Source organism: Echeneis naucrates, chromosome 12, assembly GCF_900963305.1.
Source record: "Echeneis naucrates chromosome 12, fEcheNa1.1, whole genome shotgun sequence".
In the NCBI taxonomy this organism is placed as follows: domain Eukaryota; kingdom Metazoa; phylum Chordata; class Actinopteri; order Carangiformes; family Echeneidae; genus Echeneis; species Echeneis naucrates.
The window spans coordinates 9414869-9433136 of record NC_042522.1 but is presented as its reverse complement, the minus strand read 5'-3'; the positions used below and the strand labels follow the sequence as shown (position 1 = coordinate 9433136).

The 18268-nt window shown below is 40.3% G+C and overlaps 2 protein-coding genes across 4 annotated transcripts; both read right to left on the bottom strand.

The window, feature by feature from the left end:
* Positions 1-23: 23 nt before the first annotated feature.
* phpt1 (phosphohistidine phosphatase 1) lies at positions 24-4238 on the bottom strand. 3 transcript variants are annotated; one of them, XR_003841358.1, is made up of 4 exons: positions 3930-4238; positions 1674-1801; positions 1315-1457; positions 24-1275 (listed from the first exon to the last, which is right to left on the bottom strand). XR_003841358.1 is itself a non-coding variant. In XM_029516537.1 (4 exons), exons 1-4 carry the CDS (start codon positions 4093-4095, stop codon positions 1365-1367), a joined length of 393 nt encoding a protein of 130 aa, XP_029372397.1. In that variant the 5' UTR covers positions 4096-4238; the 3' UTR covers positions 24-1364. The 3 variants fall into 3 exon arrangements, 2 of the variants coding, with proteins under 2 accessions (XP_029372397.1, XP_029372396.1); XM_029516537.1 differs by adding an exon at positions 2547-2548 and having other exon boundaries at positions 24-1457; positions 3926-4238; XM_029516536.1 differs by having other exon boundaries at positions 24-1457.
* Positions 4239-4986: 748 nt separating this feature from the next.
* entpd2b (ectonucleoside triphosphate diphosphohydrolase 2b) lies at positions 4987-16576 on the bottom strand. Its single transcript, XM_029516053.1, has 9 exons — positions 16175-16576; positions 11916-12033; positions 10622-10772; positions 8608-8767; positions 7874-8101; positions 6958-7227; positions 6189-6308; positions 5754-5888; positions 4987-5670 (listed from the first exon to the last, which is right to left on the bottom strand). The coding sequence occupies exons 1-9, from the start codon at positions 16277-16279 to the stop codon at positions 5467-5469; spliced, it is 1491 nt and encodes a 496-aa protein (XP_029371913.1). The 5' UTR covers positions 16280-16576; the 3' UTR covers positions 4987-5466.
* Between the last annotated feature and the right edge of the window lie 1692 nt (positions 16577-18268).

Here is an 18268-nt window from a genome sequence, read left to right as displayed (position 1 = left end):
GCAGACATTACCTGCTAATCATGAACAGACAAACAGCTTTTATTGTCATTCTGCGAGATCAAAACATATTACCTCACAAGAGGTGTGTGTTTAAAAAATTAGCTGCTTCACATTGATATACCTGCTCTAGATAAACAGAAACGGACTGGAGCTCTACATTTTTTACCCTATCCTGAAGCCCTGTTTAATGGTATATTAACAGCTGATACAACAGATCTTGGCTCATTTTTGATTACCTAAATATTGAATTAATCTAGTATAAAAGTACAACAGACATGACGGAGCCAGGCTGAAGCTCCATAGAGCTAAGCTGAACTAAGGTGAAATGTCTCCAGCTTGGATGAGCATTGAAGTGATTTTAGCTAACTGCTTTGGTTTAATGTCCAACTCAAGTTCACTGAATTAATTCAATTTCAAATCCCTCAATAGCACTTTAATCACCTTCCAAGCTGCTGAGAGAAAAGTTACAAAGCAGCTGAGCATAATGAAGCTTTTAACTTTTATGTACACACAAGCATCAAATCTAAAAGGAATCAGTAATGAACCTACATTTGCCAGGAAGCCACAGATATGAGCCCAGATGAATAATAATGCAATGATCTTGTCTTCAAAGCTTGACGTGATGCCCCCTAGTGTGAGAAAACACATCTAGTATCCAGTAGTTTAAATAGCAAGATTATTATTCTGTATCAGTCTGTACTGTGAGATATATAACACTTGACACACCGATAATCTTGAAAGGTCATCCAGTCCATATCATTAAAATAAAGTAACGAATCAGCATTTTACAGCTCCATAGATGCATTCCTTATCTTACTTATTTCTGCAACTGCTGGAAACACATACGATAAGGAAGAACCCTGGGGGAGTTTTATTTTTCTGTTCAGCAGCATAGGGAACAGCAGTATGGAGGGGGGGGGGGGGGGGGGGGGGGGGGGGGATAAAAACTCAGGTGGGAAACATTTACGAAAAACTCATCGTATTTCAGGCTTACAGGTCTACATGTTAACTCTGAGACTGTGACTCTAAAACAAATCAGTCTGTCTCACCACTTATCTTTTTCATTATTCAACCTTTTTCTAATGAAAGTTCACACTAATGGAATTTAACATCTTGATAACCGGGTATCTGCTTTAGACCTTCACGGAGCAAAATCCTGAAAAAGAAACTTTTATTTAATCAAATTTTAACATGAAAACAAACCCAGAAAAAGGCTCATCAGGTATCAGTCTTAGTGACTGAACTTCAAAAAGTTCTGCATTGAACTCTGCATGTTAACAGAGTGTTCTGCCTTCTCATGAAAGGCTATGGATAAGTACTGTTAGTCCAGGACAAAAAGGCGTCCACCAGTGGCTGGTCTCAGTTCAGTAGCCCTCGTTGTCCCAGGTCACTTCATAGTTTGGATAACGAGCCTTTAGTTTCTCTGTAGTTACTGCATGGTTCGCTCTTCCAAATCCCTGAAATGAAAAGTACCATATAGATTTTCCACTACAACGATAACATAACGTTTGATTTAAGTCTAAGCAATTAGTATTGTTTCCATAAATTGAATGGTAATGTGAACGCAATTGCTCAGAGGAATCAGACGACGTCTCGTAGCCTCCTTTAGCTCAGTGGTTTAGGTGTTTGGACAGTAACCATGAGTACAGCTACTGTCTTATTTTTCCTCTCACCATGGAGTATCCATAGACGTGTATCTTCTTGGCCTGGGGATCATGTTTGATCCTCCCTCCTCCAATGCACTCGCAGTCCAGGTGGCCGTCCTTTTCCAGCTCCTCTGAAACTTTGTCATAGATATCAGCTGCAAGAAAAAGGAGCCGTATATAAAGATTGACATCAATTCCATATTTTCATTAAGAACAATTGTTACTTGGATTTTTTTAAGCCCAATATTTGTTTGTAATGAACTTGTGACTGAAGCCACATGCTTGAGTTTCCAACTGTCCTCAAAATATGTGTTTGTGTGTAAATAACATCATAAATCATCATTAACGGCTGCTTGTTGTGTAGATCTGCTGTCTCCATCTGGTGTTGATGACGAAGATGACTGGTTGGACTGTTTTGTGTTTTAGATACAAGCCTCGTGTGAAAATAAACAAAACAACAACATTAACTGTTTTCAATTGCTGCAGGTCAGATCAGTCACTGTGAAAGATTTCTGTAACACCTTCTGTCGTGAATTGAAACAAACTGGTCAATTCAAAATGATTTGATTCATAATGATATCTGCATCAATCTATAGGTGTGCAGAGGATCCTGATCTACTCCAGTCTGCTTTGCAAGGCAGAATGACAAATGGAGACATTAAAGTGCCTTTTTCACATTTATTCCGTTTTAAACATTTATCCATGCTTAGATGGAATTGTTGCATAAAAGCAATCTCACATATTGCTTCAGTAACAAAAATAAAAGTGTATCTTGACACTTTTAACCCCTGCAGAGACCAGACGGAACTGGACCCCTGCAGAGAGGAGAGACTAGACCAGAGAGCGGACCCCTCCAGAGAATAGACCAGAGACAGCGCGTCCCCAGAGAGTAGACCAAACCCCTCCAGAGACTAGACTAGACTGGACCTCCCCAGAGACTAGACCAGACAAGAGACTGGGATCGCTGAAGAGAGTAGAGAAGAAACTAGACCAGACCAGACCAGACCAGCGACCAGAAACAGATCTTTTTTTTGGGATTAAAATGGAACGTGTCTGTCGGGAAAATCACTAACAAAGCACGCCCCCCACCAGTGAATGAATGAATGTTTTATAGGACTCTAGGTAAAAACCAAAATGAGTCCAACTCTTTCCCTTCAACAAGGACGGGACCTGTTGAATCTCTCTTCCCTCCAATACTGGAACCGGCTCCGTGGTGATGTCAGGACATCCCACATACAAAATGGAAAATGGAGGCAGACAGCCTGTGGATTTTTTTTTTTTTTTAATAAATCGATTTTGGGACATTTTAAATTTATTCTGAATCATAGTAAATGAGAATTGTGATTCTTATGAGTCATTTTTGGGCACACTCCTAATAAATTGTCCACACCACTTTAAAATTAAATCTTCACACAGAAAATGAGGTGACAATGTGTTTTGCACGTCAATGTTGTAAATGGATCACAGTTATACCACACCTTATTTACCTGTTAATATCTTCCATGCAAGTGACAGGGAACCCAGTGACACAAACGTGATGTACCCTGGCTCTTGCTTCCCAAATTATTCCATCCTGGAATGTATAACCCGTATAATCTCATCAACGTGTATTAAGACATTTGTTTTCTGGATGGTTTCTTACCCCCAAAATTTTACTTACTACCCAATTTTTTTCAAAATTTTCAAAATAGATTTTTTTTTTTTTAAATATCTCATATGTAAAAATTTCTTCCCAACAGCATCGACCATTTTATATTGGCCACATTGACCCTGAGGGGTTGTTAGCAACTTTAAACCTGGACTAGGAGATGAACATCCAATAACAGCAGGTCTGATTACTTATTCTGCAACTTGTTCATTTAGGAGATTAATTATATCAAGAGAATTTAAGCACATCAAGGAAGACTGGTCAACATTAGTATCAGCGCAGATAGTAGAAAATTAATTTGGCCCTGAATCCTCACGAGTTCTGGGCCAGCTCTGCCCAACAGACCTGGACCAACAGGCCAGTACTGGCTCTGATCTGGGCCTGGTCCAGACCACATGGGGCTTCCTCTGTGAAGATCCTACCCAAATCTGTACTGGATCAAGCCCAAGATGTGGCTAGTTGTGGGCCCGGACCGGTATTGACCAGATGCACCACACAGGTCCGTTAACAGCGTCGATCGATCAACCACATCTCTAAACCTGGTCCAGCTCAAACCGGATGTGAGGTTCTCCTGCAGGTCTGTGGTGCTGGACGGTGTCAGCTGAGTGTCCCGTGTTGCCGGTCCCCGGACTCACCGTGGTACTCGGCCCAGCCGTATCCTCGGACTATATCGACCTCGGAGTCATCGCCCTCCTCCCGGCTGTGGACTCGGATGAGGACGTATTTGAAGACACCGGTCGGGTCTATGTCGGCCTGCGGAATGTTGGCCATCAGAGCTGCAGCCCTGCTTTGGGAGCACATGTCGTCCCCGGCAGTGTCTCTGAGGACACCCGAGCTGGACTCTGAGAGCCGGACGCAAACAAGCAAACTAACAAATAAATGAACATACACAGGAAGAAGCGGCTCCTCTGCTGTCAGGTCTGCTCCGCCATTCAACTGTAACACCAAACTTCCGCTCAGAGCCTTCAAAATAAAACGAACATATTAGACTCTGGGCTTTCCCCATTTTAGTCAGTTAAATGGAGAACCCCAATAAAATCACACCGAGGCTGTCTTTTCTTAAACAAAGTAGGCCAGGAGATGTTTTTATGCTATATAAAATACTACTATATTAACATCAAGACGCTGTATACATATTCTTTAATTTGCCTTTCTTTTCTCTAGCACACAGACACACACACACACACACACACACACACATATATATATATATATATATATATATATATATATATATATATATATATATATATATATATATATATATATATATATATGTATTAGTATTAATATTAGTCTTTCACACTATCCACCTACTTGTGGGACATTTGAAATTTGTTTTTTATTTTATTCTGAAGGCAATGCAATTATACCGGAAGTCATCTGAATGCGAGCCGTACGTACCATGGGTACGTAAGTAAAGCAAAGGATCCTGGCCGTTGTAGTCCAGAGCACCTCAAGGGGCTCAAATTCAGTGGATTTCTAACATAAATACACGAGACAGAGCTTATTTCTGTCAACAAATGTTTATAATGTACAACGTGTTGTAGATTATTTATTACTCTCTCTATCAAACTCTGAAAACATGCATTGACAAATAAAACGTGATTAAAAATTTTAACCTGAAAAAAAAAATATTCAAGTACAAAAAGAAATAAAATTGTTATACCTAGCACTAACACAGTGATAGCGTTTTAAATTAGCTGTAGTCACACTTTATTTTACATCTAGTAAACAAATGTGGGTTTGAATTCTGAGTGACATATTGAACATTCAGTCCTCCCTGGTATGTTAATGGCATCAGAAGAGTGCTAAACTTATATCTAAAAAGCAACCTTGACAACGTTTGGTCAAGTTTTTTATTGTATTGGCCCGGTACTCCATCATTTTGAATTTGAAATAGAAAGAGACTTTGAGGTGCCCTTCAGCTTTAATATGAAGATGTTTGCACTCAATAAGATGAATGGTAAATTCATATTCAGGTAATAGATTTCAGATGGGTTTCGGTCAGTCCTGAAATAGGGGGCCTTTGTATAAAAAGATCTACAGGTCCGACATTGTTCACCCTGTAAGCACCACTGAATTAAACCTTTTCATTTCACAGTCAGAGCTCAGAGCCAAAGCGAATGTGCTGTTTCTTTTTCCTGACCACACTGTGTGCTGTTGAGATATCTACACGCTGCTTTCATTGCTCCGATGACAAACTCGGAATAAGATGACGACCAAGACTGCCGTGAGGAGGAGGACAAACAGAAAGATGAGAGCTCCCCATGCGCCCAGCGTCAGAGCCTTCCTGAGGCCTGCTGTCTCTGCAGGCAGCAAGTTGCTTAGACTCAGCATGTATCCCAGAGCCCAACCCACTGAGGCATCCCCTGCCTACAAGATCAGAAAAACACCATTTACTTCAACTCATCAAGGCTTTGTTTTTCTTTAACAAGTGCAAATGATCACATTTTTACCTTTTTCTGAAAGGAAATGTGTGGGAATGACGCCTCGTCAAAGCCGTACCCTCTCAACATGAGAACCTTGACAAACACTGAGGAAGCACAGTAGTCCTGCAAACGAGCCTTTTGCTCTGGAGCAAGAAGCAACATCTGGAACAAAACCCCAAAATCTGATCAAATGTTTGAATACACTCAAAAAGAACCACCCAACTAACTAAACATTTTTCAGTGTCAATAAGACGTATTTTGATATTAAAGTGGTTTTAGCACAGGCTCCAAATGTGAATTTTTATTTTGATCAAAGTAGAGAGGGAATATCATGGAAACACATGCATTTAATTATAACTCAAAATCAATATCAATATCAATAAGTAAACAGATAATAATGGCACACATGTGTGGACACACAAGTGGTTAGATGTTGTGAACAAATAGAATAAATAGCGTTACTTGACTGAAACTCATCCTGCACACAGTGCTGACGGCCTCTTCCAGCTGTGAGGGAGTGCTGACAGTGATCCCTGTGACACGCTGCAGGAAGGAGTGCACATAGTAGAATGCCGAGAATGCCTGGTAACAGAGACAGAGAGATAAAATACAAAACACAGCATGTTAGTGTTCTTTCATTGAGTAACGTCAACATAGATTTTGGAGCAGTTCTTGTGTTTTTTTTGTTTTTTTTTGTTTGTTTGTTTGTTTTACAGGAAAGATCACTTTTTGATTTGACATCTGCCTCTTGACTCTTTTTCCTTTTAATTCTTGTTGCTGTTACTGTCATGGATCTTATCTTTTACACAATCAGACAGAGAAAGCAAGCAAATGCACATTTTTCACAGTGATAGGAGAAAAAAAAAAACGGCGTTGAAAAGAATTTAAAAACAAAAATTTAAATGTCATTCAATATTAAACATTTAAAATATACATAATTTTTTAAATAATGAACTAAATCAGAATAAAATTGTACTTTACTTGATTGTTACAATCAAGTATTGTTACTTTGCCAGCATCACATTTCAGGAAAGCATGCATATTGTATTTACAGGCCGAACTTAGGGTTGTTTTCTATGATATTTCTAATGTATCCCTCACCGAGTGTGCATTAACTTTGACATATACCACACAGCATGGCTGCCTGTGGTAGCGACACAGCCTGCCATTCAGTGCGTACTGCTGACTGGGCCTAATCGCTCTGTGTCATCTGTTCTCTGCAGACTCTTACCATGTAGCTGCCACTGACATTTGGCTGAAAGACCTCATCAAAGGAGCACTGGGAGAAGGGACAGCTGTCGAAGGAGAAGATCTTGGACACGTTGCCCAGACAGTGTTCATAATGTCCGCTCCCGTGTAATGTCAAATATTCCTGGGGGTTGTAGGAGCTGGGTTTGGACTCTGTGGTACACGGAGAGTTGAATACACTGCTGAACTGCAGAGTCCGACTGTGGCCTGCAGGATAGCAGGGGTGATCAACTGCGCCTGAATACCCTTGAGACTGAAAAGGAGAGCGGATGGACACATTTCCTCATCAAACCATGATAGCAAAATTGTATTTTATCTCAGATCTATCCATACCTTTGCACATACTGGTCTGCAGGTATCATGAAACTTTGATTTAAAAAAAAAAAAAAGTATGTTGCATGACAACCTTCTATCCATCAGAGGGCACTGCCAACTTTTTAATCAAAATTTCTCGCTGAGTAGATCTTGTATATTGGTCACAACGCTGGAGTGACCACATTTCATGGATCTGTGTTGTGTGTTTACAGTATATAATGTGTGTAATATGAGCAATGGCAAATATTAAATGGCACCAGGTACCTTCCATTGAAACTGTTTTGTCTGGCTTTTTCATTTATTATTTTTATGTATTTGTTCTAGATGTTTTTTTAATAAGTAGTAATTTGAAAATGTGAAGTGTTAATGTGAAAATATGTAGCTGTTTAAATGTAAATCAGACTCTATCCTCATACTCCAGAACGATCCTACATGGAGTCGAATGTTCTGAATCGATGCACGTATTTAAAGGATATATGTGTTACATGTACTAACAAAAAAACGGACCAACATTTGAGTCAGAAAAAGTTGTGAATGAAAATAATTGCAGTCATTTTCATTTGTTGTTATTTTGAAAATGTCACCTTCACTATGTGAGCAAGCAGTCTCTTCAGGACCTGGTCCTGCCCGTAGCAGAGGAAGCTGTGAGTGTACAGAGAGTACTCCTGCCCATACAGACGCAGCTTCATCGTGTCGCGTGTGTCCTCCAGCTCCTCTTGAGTAGCAAACGTTATCTGGGTGGATGCCCCGCCAAAATCCAGAGCTCCCACCGTGGGTCTGCCAGGGCTGAACCAGTGTCCCACAAAACCATACTGGAAAGAATATGAACAGAAATAAATACTTTTTCTTTGTCTGTGTTCATCTAAACCACACAAACAAAATAGCTGCCTTATCCATTTCCAGACTTTTGGCTGTTTTCCACAGAGATTCATTGTATTTACACAATGACAGCCTTATTCAAGATTACTTTGGCTCAATTAATGAGAGCAGGGAGAAAAAGCCCCACTCCTCATAACAACAGTAATATATGAAGGGAATAGTTCATCGGGTTGAACCAGGGGGACATTTGAAACAAATACAACATGAAAAACAAGGAGCAATTTAAAATAAGTATTGTAAAATCAGTCTCATTCAAACTCTTTGTTAGCAACAGCCTGCCTCAAAAAAAGCACACCAGGCCTCATTAGCTCTCTATCAGAGGTCAATGAACATTTCTGAATCAAAAGATTTCACTCCCTTTATACATATTTATACATATAAATTCCAGCTGATGGAAAGCAGCTGACCTCAGGAACAAACTTAATAAAAGCTGTGGTACCTTTATGAAGTTCTCTAAGAGGTAGTTGACAGTAACCCATCCATAGGCCCCCTCCTCTTGACCACTCAGTATTGCTGCTCCTTGGTAGTTGAATGGGTAGGACTGAATTTTATGGCCCACATCCTGGAGTATCTGAGCCGACTGCTCGGGGTCTGACATTCTGGTTGAAAGATAAGAAACTTTTTATTGTTTTATTTCATTGTTACAGATTACAGCTTTAATGGACATTCATTAACAGCTGCATGAATGAATGCAACTGTAACTAACGTTTTGGGTTTTTTTTTTTTTTTTCCAAACCTTGTTTGCTTGCCTCTGTTTCAGTGACTGACCGTCAGGTTTCACCTCTGACTGAAATATAAACATTCAACTGGCCTAATCTTTTCCCAGGAAGTGAAGTCAGTTAAACACATTTGTCAGCAGGACCAGTCGGTCTGACGGACGGCTCAGACAGCTGTGAAGACTCCATGTGGGCTCATCTCAGAAAGATGACTGAGGAAACCATCTGTCAATGACTATCAACCTCTTCCTGTCTTTCATCACATGTAAATTGTATTCAGTACAACACTTCCAAATGTTGAACTTTTACATGGAGACTATTAATTACATGGAACAGGCTCATCATGTCTGAAGTCATTAAATGGAGATTCCTCCGACCTGCAGCCTGCACTGAGGGAGAAAATGGAGGGTAATTGTTCAGATGCAATGCCACCGTTGCTATGAAGTACGATATTTGTGCCCATTACATGTAGAATTCATTATTTTCAAACAAAGTGTTAATTCAACCATATTGTCCGATGTTATATTACTCTATATACAAAAGGACAGTTTGAAAACAAAGAGTTAAAAACAGAAAGGCTGTGTATTGCCTCTCCTTCAAATATGAGGTTTTGGACAGTCACTTGAGAAGGAGTGGACTTGGATTTGAATAAAATAAAGCTATTGTCATCTCCCTACAGTTGGGTTGGGACATTAATTGGCTTTGCAGCTGTGCATCTCCTACAATATTGCAATAATGCATGTGTACTGGAATGTCTGAGCACAGACCAACATCCCTCCTCCAAGCTTCATGCACTGTCACACCGTGTTATTCAGTCACTCTGCTTTAGTTGAACAACAATATCTAAACAGTTGATCTATGACAGTAAACTTCACCCATGAACAAAAAGCTGAGCTTTTTTTATGGGACATTTTGGAAATATACTGCAGCATTACTGAAGGGATATTGAGAATCATCAGAGAGGCACCGATGTACTGCGGTTACAGTTGCACCACCTGGAGGACAGCATCTGTTTGTGTTCCCTCATTTGAATGAATAAAGAAAGGAGTGTCTGCAGGGCTCATGCCTACACAGAGCTAGACTATAGACTGCCCTGCATGAGAAACGTCCAAGATAAGATGTGTAAGTTCACTGCCTTCGACAGAGCAAGTTGGCGTAACCGTAAGTGGATGCAAACCTGAAGCCTGCAAACAGTAGTCCTTCACTCTAGTCCTCTGTCACAGCGGTCCATTGTCCATTGTCTCCCCCTGCCCTGCTCTGCTATCTGTCCCATATCAAGAGTCTGCATCACTAACGTCACAATAAATTGACATCCTTAAACTTGAGAAACTGACACTTTCCAGTTAGAAGGTTTGGTTAGTACATTTTTATCTCTTTCTTGCTCTGAAAATGTTATCAGGCAACGATGCAGGTAACATAAACTCTTTGGGTTAGAGGTTAGAGTTGTATAAATTGTGTTGTTCATTTGTCCTCACAGTCAGAGGAGAAAAGGACGCCATGTTAGGACTAAGCAGTAGCCTGAAATCCCTAACAAACAATAAATTAGGACGAACTATTTGCCACCAATTTATCATGGGTATATCATGTGCTACATGCTAATTTGAATTCACATTTTTTGTGCAGGGATGACAAAGATTCAGTCTAGTATATAAAGAACAGTTTGATGACAGCTAGTTCAACATAACTGGCATGAAGTGAAACATGAAAAAAGACGAACACAGAGCCACACTGACTCACTGCAGAAGCCTCATGCCAGCTGTGGCTCCCAGGTATACAGGTGTGACATGATGTTTTTCTTTCGGGATGTCCTTCACTGCCTGGTCCAGACATGCCTCTAAACTCTGTCCTGCTGCTCCGTGTAGGCCCGCGTAGCTGGAAATCCCACCGCCTGAGTGTTGAACAGGATATTAAAAAAATGTTGTGTTCTTATATTGGCATAAAAAACATACTACATATGATTCAAAAATCATTCTCAGACATCCAAAGGTTATTCGTTTCTCACTGAGGCATTTTTCGTGTTTTATAGCTATAAAACATGATAGTGTAAGTCAAGAAATATCAAGACCTATTTGGACAGGCGTGGCGAACAATAGAATTCAATCCTGACTCATTCCTTCACAACTGCCAAAGACAGTTTTTGCTCTACTTGTTTTAGGAGTGATGTGATAATACGATCTGTCCACAGGAAGAAGCTCACATCTCGGACCTGAATCACCGCTGAGTATAACAAGATCCAACAGGACAGAGATTCTCAATAATGGATTAGTATTTGTCTATTATAACGCCAAAAACATAGGCTGCAGCAAACTGGGGTTGACGGTCATACTGAAAGCATTGTCCAAATGTAACATAACTGTCTAATGTCACCAAAAGTGACTCTAAAGAAATGAAATGAAAGTCCTGAAAGGTTTGTGGTTTGCTCTGTCAGAGGACTTCAGCTGTAGTCAGTTTGGATTCATATCAGTTATGCGGCTCATGCAGTTTGGAGTAAAGATCAACCATGTTGTCAACTTGTTTGTACTTGTTAGGCAACTGAAGATGACGGTTGATATTGATCATAAATGGCTATAAATGGAAGATGTTGCATTGATTGAATAATCACTGAAGCACCTGTGAGGCAGAGTGGGGAAATATTTGGGCTATTTTGCCATAAACCATAAATACTGACCAAGATGACTTTGTAAAAACCAGCTGCCTTTATCTCCAAAAAGGCAGTTCCATGGTGAAATGATGAAATATTGTCTCCCAGCCTGTGCGTGATTATGTAACGGTGGCAGCTCGCTTTGTCTGAGACTATTTGGATTGGATTCAAAATCATTTCAATAAATGTGTTGGAATTAGTTGAAACTTGACTTTGGTTATGGTTATGGTTGGAACTTTAGAAGGGAGCGAATTTGAGCTAACTATAGAAACAGCAACAGTATTCTAAGTGTAATGGCTTCACAAAAAACGCTTTTTGTTAAAATTCATGAAAATTTCCCTTTAGAAATGTTGGCCTATTGATTTTAGTGGAGGAAGTGCTTATACCTACCCTTAACATGACATTCACGGTGCTGAGTAACCACCCCTGTGCCATTCTGCTTGTCTGCTAGCCACTTGTAGATGTACAAAGCTGTGTGTGAGGATCCAGCGTCCAGGACAATCCCATACTGTAAAGAGTGAGAGTTAGCAAAGAAAATTAAGTGAGCAAAAAAAGAGTGAAGTTGGGTGGGGTGGCTTTCATTTCCCCAGTTAAGAAAACACTTCCAAATTCATTTAAAAAATCCACGTTATCTAACCAAACGCACGTAGCACCTCAAGATGATCAGTCTTCTCATCATTTATTTGTGTTCACTGAAGCAACACCATGTAAGATGATCTGGGACCTGTTAACTCTGTCGAGCCTCTGACATTAACCTAATCGTGACAGCAACAAGATTACGGATGCTTACGGTAATTCTGCCCCTGTAACTGATCTCCCCTAATTACCCTCTTCACTCGGGGGTCTGCAGACTAGCATCCAAGCTGCACCGACCCAGAACATGCAGCATATAACTTGCTGGGAAGACCTTCCGATCATAACATCGCAGAGCTACTTTGCTTGACCTGCTGGCTCCCTGACCTGACCTAACAAACAAACAAACAAACTTGTTCTGGCTGCTTTTCCCCTGAATTAAGAACTCAAACATACTCATACATACACACTTCCATCAACCCTGGCCCTAACCTCCATCAGCTGCTTCTCTTCTAGTAGACCTCTTTGTTTGGGGTGCCTGCCTCTATCTCCATCTGTCTGTGTCACTGCTCACTGGAACAGTTGCCAAAGCATGAACTGTCCACTCATTTTCCATGTTTTCACAGATTAGATTATATAAACCTTGCTCTCGGTTTATAAACAAATATTAAGTACAATGTATGCTATGCGTGAAAAAAATGTCTAGTAATATTACTAATCATAGATCCTGATATCATGTCTTCTCACTTCATGATGATAACACCCAATTTTATATATCTGTGAAATCAAGAAATACCAGCAGTTCGACAAACCTAAATAACACGTTTAATACTTTACTGATTTACTCAGATTTAATACCCCAAAACCCCTAAAGGAGTTAAAATTGAGTCTAACCTTTTCTGTTTTCATCAAATTCACATTGTTTCCAGCTGTAGGTATTACATAATGTTGGGATTACTAATAGTTAGAGTCTAGGCATAGCAAAGTGTCTCAGTGTAGAGCTGCATCCACCCAAAAAATACAGCTCAGCAGTTACAGCTGAGGAGTTCTGCAGTATATTAGTAGTGAAAGACCATAGCAGAGATACAGATATTGCATTAAATATAGATTTCATTGGATTTCTAAATCTACATGTCTGAACTGAGGCATAATTATAAGCTTTGGGACTAACAATTCTTACTGATTTGCTATGTTTTACAGCTTTGATGTGTGTCATCACATGCTGCAGGCCTGACGTTGGAACCTGTCATAGAATCGAACCGTCGGGTGTATCTGATCATCCGCTGCAGCCTTTCTCATAGCAGTTCATCACTGCATGAAAAACTATAGCGCACTGATAATGTCCCACACAGAGATTCATTTTCTTCCCGGGGATACTTCACTCCCCATCTATCAATAATTTCTATGAAACGACTGAGACAGTACTGACTGCTTCCTCTAATGATGTGATGATGTGATTAAAGACCAGTTGTCCTGAAACTGCTTCTCCTGTCACTGTCACCACAGTGTAGCTGATCACAGATATTTTAATGCCTCTACAGGAGAGCTAACACACACAGACGCACACTTGGATGTAGATGTAGAGGGTAAATACACACATACTGTACATCGCTCCAACATCAGGCATTTGCCAACACAAAGACTGTCAAAATGTGTACAGCAGGTGCACAGTAACATCATGTGAAAGCGTTACTTGTCATTTCCCATAATATTTTCTCATTACTGCTGTGCAGTCAGTTGTAAGGACCCGCTCTAACACTTGCCAGAAGCACAGAGGAGTTCTAATGATCTGCTTTCCTTTTATCTGATACACTATGGGATCTGCTGAATCTATTTCTCTGGAAAATGTCACAAAAAAACCTTTTTTGCGTTTTTTGTTTGTGTGTGTGTGTGTGTGTGTGTGTGACTCTACCACATTGTGACTTAGTGAAAGGGCAACTAAACTGTGCTAAAAAAGAAAGGCACCATGGGATAGTGGAGGGGTAACACAAAAACAAGGCTGCAAAGTGAGCAGGAGCAGGAGTTGGCCTGTGAAGAAATCCTGTTCAGAATGCAAAAACACCATGTTGACAGTGATGCCAAAATAATGGAGTCAGTGGGGGCAGAGAGGAATGAGGAGCCACGATCAAGAACCAACTCAGATAACTACCTACAGAACAGAAGAGGATAAGACTTCAGAGATAACATTTTCACTGGATATGTGAGAATGACATCGCACACTGTTTCTGCTTGAAGATGGTCTCTTATCGTGTATCTCAGCGGTGTAGACAAAGCAATGATTTGAACAAGCAGAAGCCTCTGAGGCTGCAAAATGAAGCCAACAATGAAGTGCCAAAATTTGCAGATGTTTGGATGGCCGTTTCTGGGAGCCTCTACAGGCAAATCAGTCCTGGTAGGCTCATTCGTCAAAATTATCAACTTTAGCCGCAAGATGTTTAAAACTTGATGCAAAAAAAGGGGTTTTGCTCTCTTTATTTTTCCTTCATGAGGACTGCATTCTGTATAACTTACCCTCAGTTTTATAAAGGCTTAAAGTTCTGAATAATTGAGAGATGCTTTGAGTGACCAGCATGCGGTAAAGCATCAGCTCCACATGCGGCCCTCTTTTATGCCCACTCTTGGATTATCCGGGAGGCACAGCCAGACGCAGCCAGCGTGGCAACGGCTGAACTGCTTCAAACCTGCTCTTCAGAAACCTGGAGGTGGCATCACAGGGGCTTTGTTCATTTTTACTTACACTTGAGGTTTCAATAGCAAATACTGTCATCGTTGAAATCTCTATGAAGGCAGGATGTACCGCCGGACTGTTGAGATTGGATTGGTTTTAGCTACGTCGGGTTTGTTGACTGCCATCTTTAAACCTTCAGTTTCTCTTTTGGTTGTTGCCATCTTGTTTTTTCAAAAACCAGTAGAAACCATATTTGTAGGCGCAAGTGAGGAGGAGTAATGGCTGGTCCTGACCTGCTCTGCTCACTATCCTGTCTGTCAATCAAACAGTAGCCACGCCCCCATAATACATGAATGACAGACCATCAACTTACAAGGAAAACATTTACTGAGTATTAAGATGATGGGCCATTTTCCCATAGACTTCAATACAATCATCGCATTGAAAAAGGTCATCGCTCACAGCTTATTATATCACTTGCCAACAATGATATACAGTACAGGCCAAAAGTTTGGACACACCTTCTCATTCAAATGAATAGGAAAGTGTGTCCAAACTTTTGGCCTGTACTGATGTTAAAACATAAATAGTGTAACATAAATACTGACAAGAGTTAGTGTGAGAAACTGAACACATTGCTGCCATTGATGAACTATTCCATCAGTTATAATATGGAGGGTAAACTGATTAGTATTAGTATTAGTGTTAGTATTATCATCATCACCATTATTATTATTATTATTATTATTAGTCATTATTCATTGTTATTATTAATAATAATATTAATAGTATTATTTTTTTACAGTGTTACTATTTGTGATTGAGAAACAGTCAAAAGTCTAAATAGCAAATCAATTTTATCTCGAAAGTAAATGTCTGTCATGAAAATGGCCAATATTCAAATGTTGTTAATGAAAATAGAATAAAATCTTTTTTTGAGTTTAAAAGCCGAAGGTATTCAGTGTTCACATATCCCTAACACAACATTTTCAGTGAGCCCTCAGAGATTAGTGGATGTGATGAAAAAGGCAGCTTTTGAATAAGATTTTTTCGGGGAGAGCGTTAAGAGGAGATTACTGATGATCTATTCTTTTCGCTCCAAGACACATCCTGGACTCATAATGTCACAATTTACTCTCACATTTCAGATACACGTTCGTCTTATTCATTCTCAAATTTAAAGGCCAGCAGCTGAGCAATCTTAATGTTAAACTAATTCCCCAGCTCAGGGGGTGTAACATTAAGATTAATGAAGAGAAAAAAAAACAAAAAAAACAACAGCAGACAGCCTAACTCCATCTCACTTTTTCCTCTCCTGGTCTCCAGCCCGCTCTTACACAGTTTTGGTTACACAATCCACATGCTGACAGACACATATCCAGAAATAGCCATCGGGACCAGACCTTACCATGAACCCCGGCGTCTCCCGGACGTCCTGGGTGCGGATCGTCAGCAGCAGGATCGCTGCCAGTCCGAAGAGCAGCAGCGCTGCGGGGACGGCGAGGTGAGCCATGAGGTGGAAGTGTGAAAGGCTTATCGGCACACCTGATTCCCCGTCTCCAGTTTTACATTTCACTTGAGATAGCAACGTCTGAGCTGAATTTACTGCCGGGCCCTCCTCCGTGAATGACAGCAGCTCCAAGGCTACAGGAGCCAGGCAGGGAAAAATGTCTTCATTATGTCCAGGACGGACCTGCTTTGGGACGGGTTAGGGTTAGTGGGTTAGGGTTAGTGGGTTAGGGTTAGGGTTAGGGTTAGTGGGTTAGGGTTAGGGTTAGGGTTAGGGATAGGCTGGTGCTGCAGTCTCATGTCTGCCCAGTCATTTAGAAAGAGCATACACCTGAACATAGGAAACAATAATTCATTCACTGCTGATAAAACAAGGGCTGGCTCACGCTGGCACAAGTCCCTGTCCCTGTAGCCTTTTGGACCTGAGAGCTGCAGGGCTGCTTGTTGTTTTCTTCCACTATTTGCATGTGAATGGCTGCAGCTTTCACCCTAATGTGCAAATAGTGTCCTCATTTGACTGTGTGAAATAGGTATGGAAATTGAGTTCTCACAAGAGGCCTATAGTTCTTTTTTTTTGTTGTTTTTTAATAAAGTCTATTTTCGCAGAAGTCCTATTTTGACAGCGTCTAAATTTAGCTGAATGTATAATGAGTTATTTTGAAGGAGCTCCTGAATATTGCACTTCATATTGTAGCTCTGGGCAATAACTGTAATTTTTACATTTACAATACGATAAAAGCCAACTGCCCATATTCAACAATGCCAATAAAATGCAGAAAGGTAACACTTTACTTATATTGGAACAAAAAGTTGTGCTATGTTAGATAATAAAAAGCAGAGAAACATTAATTGCATCTGCATGCTGAATACATCGTCTACGAACATTTTTACTGTCTTCACTGTGCGCTGACATTTTTAAAGATACTGATTTAAAAAGACTCAAAGGAGCAGAGGTCCAAATAGTCCCACTTTTTCTTTCAGTAACAACAAAACTACATATATGCAACATACCAAAACTAAATCAATAAAATCTATGAATTCACCTTCAGAGCCTCATAAATAAAATACACAGTGAGCCAGCGTATACTATACACTGTGTACTTGGGGCTGAATCGGTTGAATGGATTGCAGCCATCAGCTATCGTGGTGTAATCGTTTCCAAATACAACAATGCTGATTTGTTGATTGATGAAAAATAGTTAATCTGATAGATGTTTCCATTGAAGATGTTTTTTACATACTACAGCAAGAAAGGCACAGTTGTAAATAAGGAAATAAGAATGATTTCCTTTTCGCTGAGGAATTTTCCATGCTGCTCACTGTCACTCCTGTTTACTACAGTTTCACAACACATTTACACCACTAACTGCTCGTTCCAGTCACTTGTGGCTGGGGTTTGAACCCGGGGCCTCTGCCACTCTACCACTGAGCTGAGCAGAGGGAAATAAACCAAGTTACTGAACTATCTGGGTTTATTTGTCTCATTTTTGCCTGGAAGAGAATGGGAACCTGATTTTCATGGACTTCTCCTGGTTCTGAGTTTAGCAAACCCTCTCTTAGGACTTTTAGAGTAAAGGGGTTTAAGGCATTTTTGATTACCCAGTTTAGGTCAATGTAACATTTGTATTAAATATAAATGTTAATGAGAATAACACTGTAATATGTGCTGAAAATAAGAAAAATTACAAGCTGTAAATGATCCCATAAGTCCTTGAGCAAAAGATCCAGCGCTAAAAAAAAATTGGTTGCACCCTGCAGTACACATTAATCTCTGAGACAGACTGTGACAAGAGTGTCTGCTGTGATCAGGACAGAAGGTCAGCGGACCAGAACAAACGTCCTACCTGATGATGTCCCATGACCCACCTCTGCTTTTACAAGGTGTGCCATTAATGAGCACTGACAGCCATGATTAGATTAATGATGACAGCTGTGATTCAGTCATACAGTCCGCTGACTGAGATGGTGGCTGCATTTCCTGGTACATTTCACT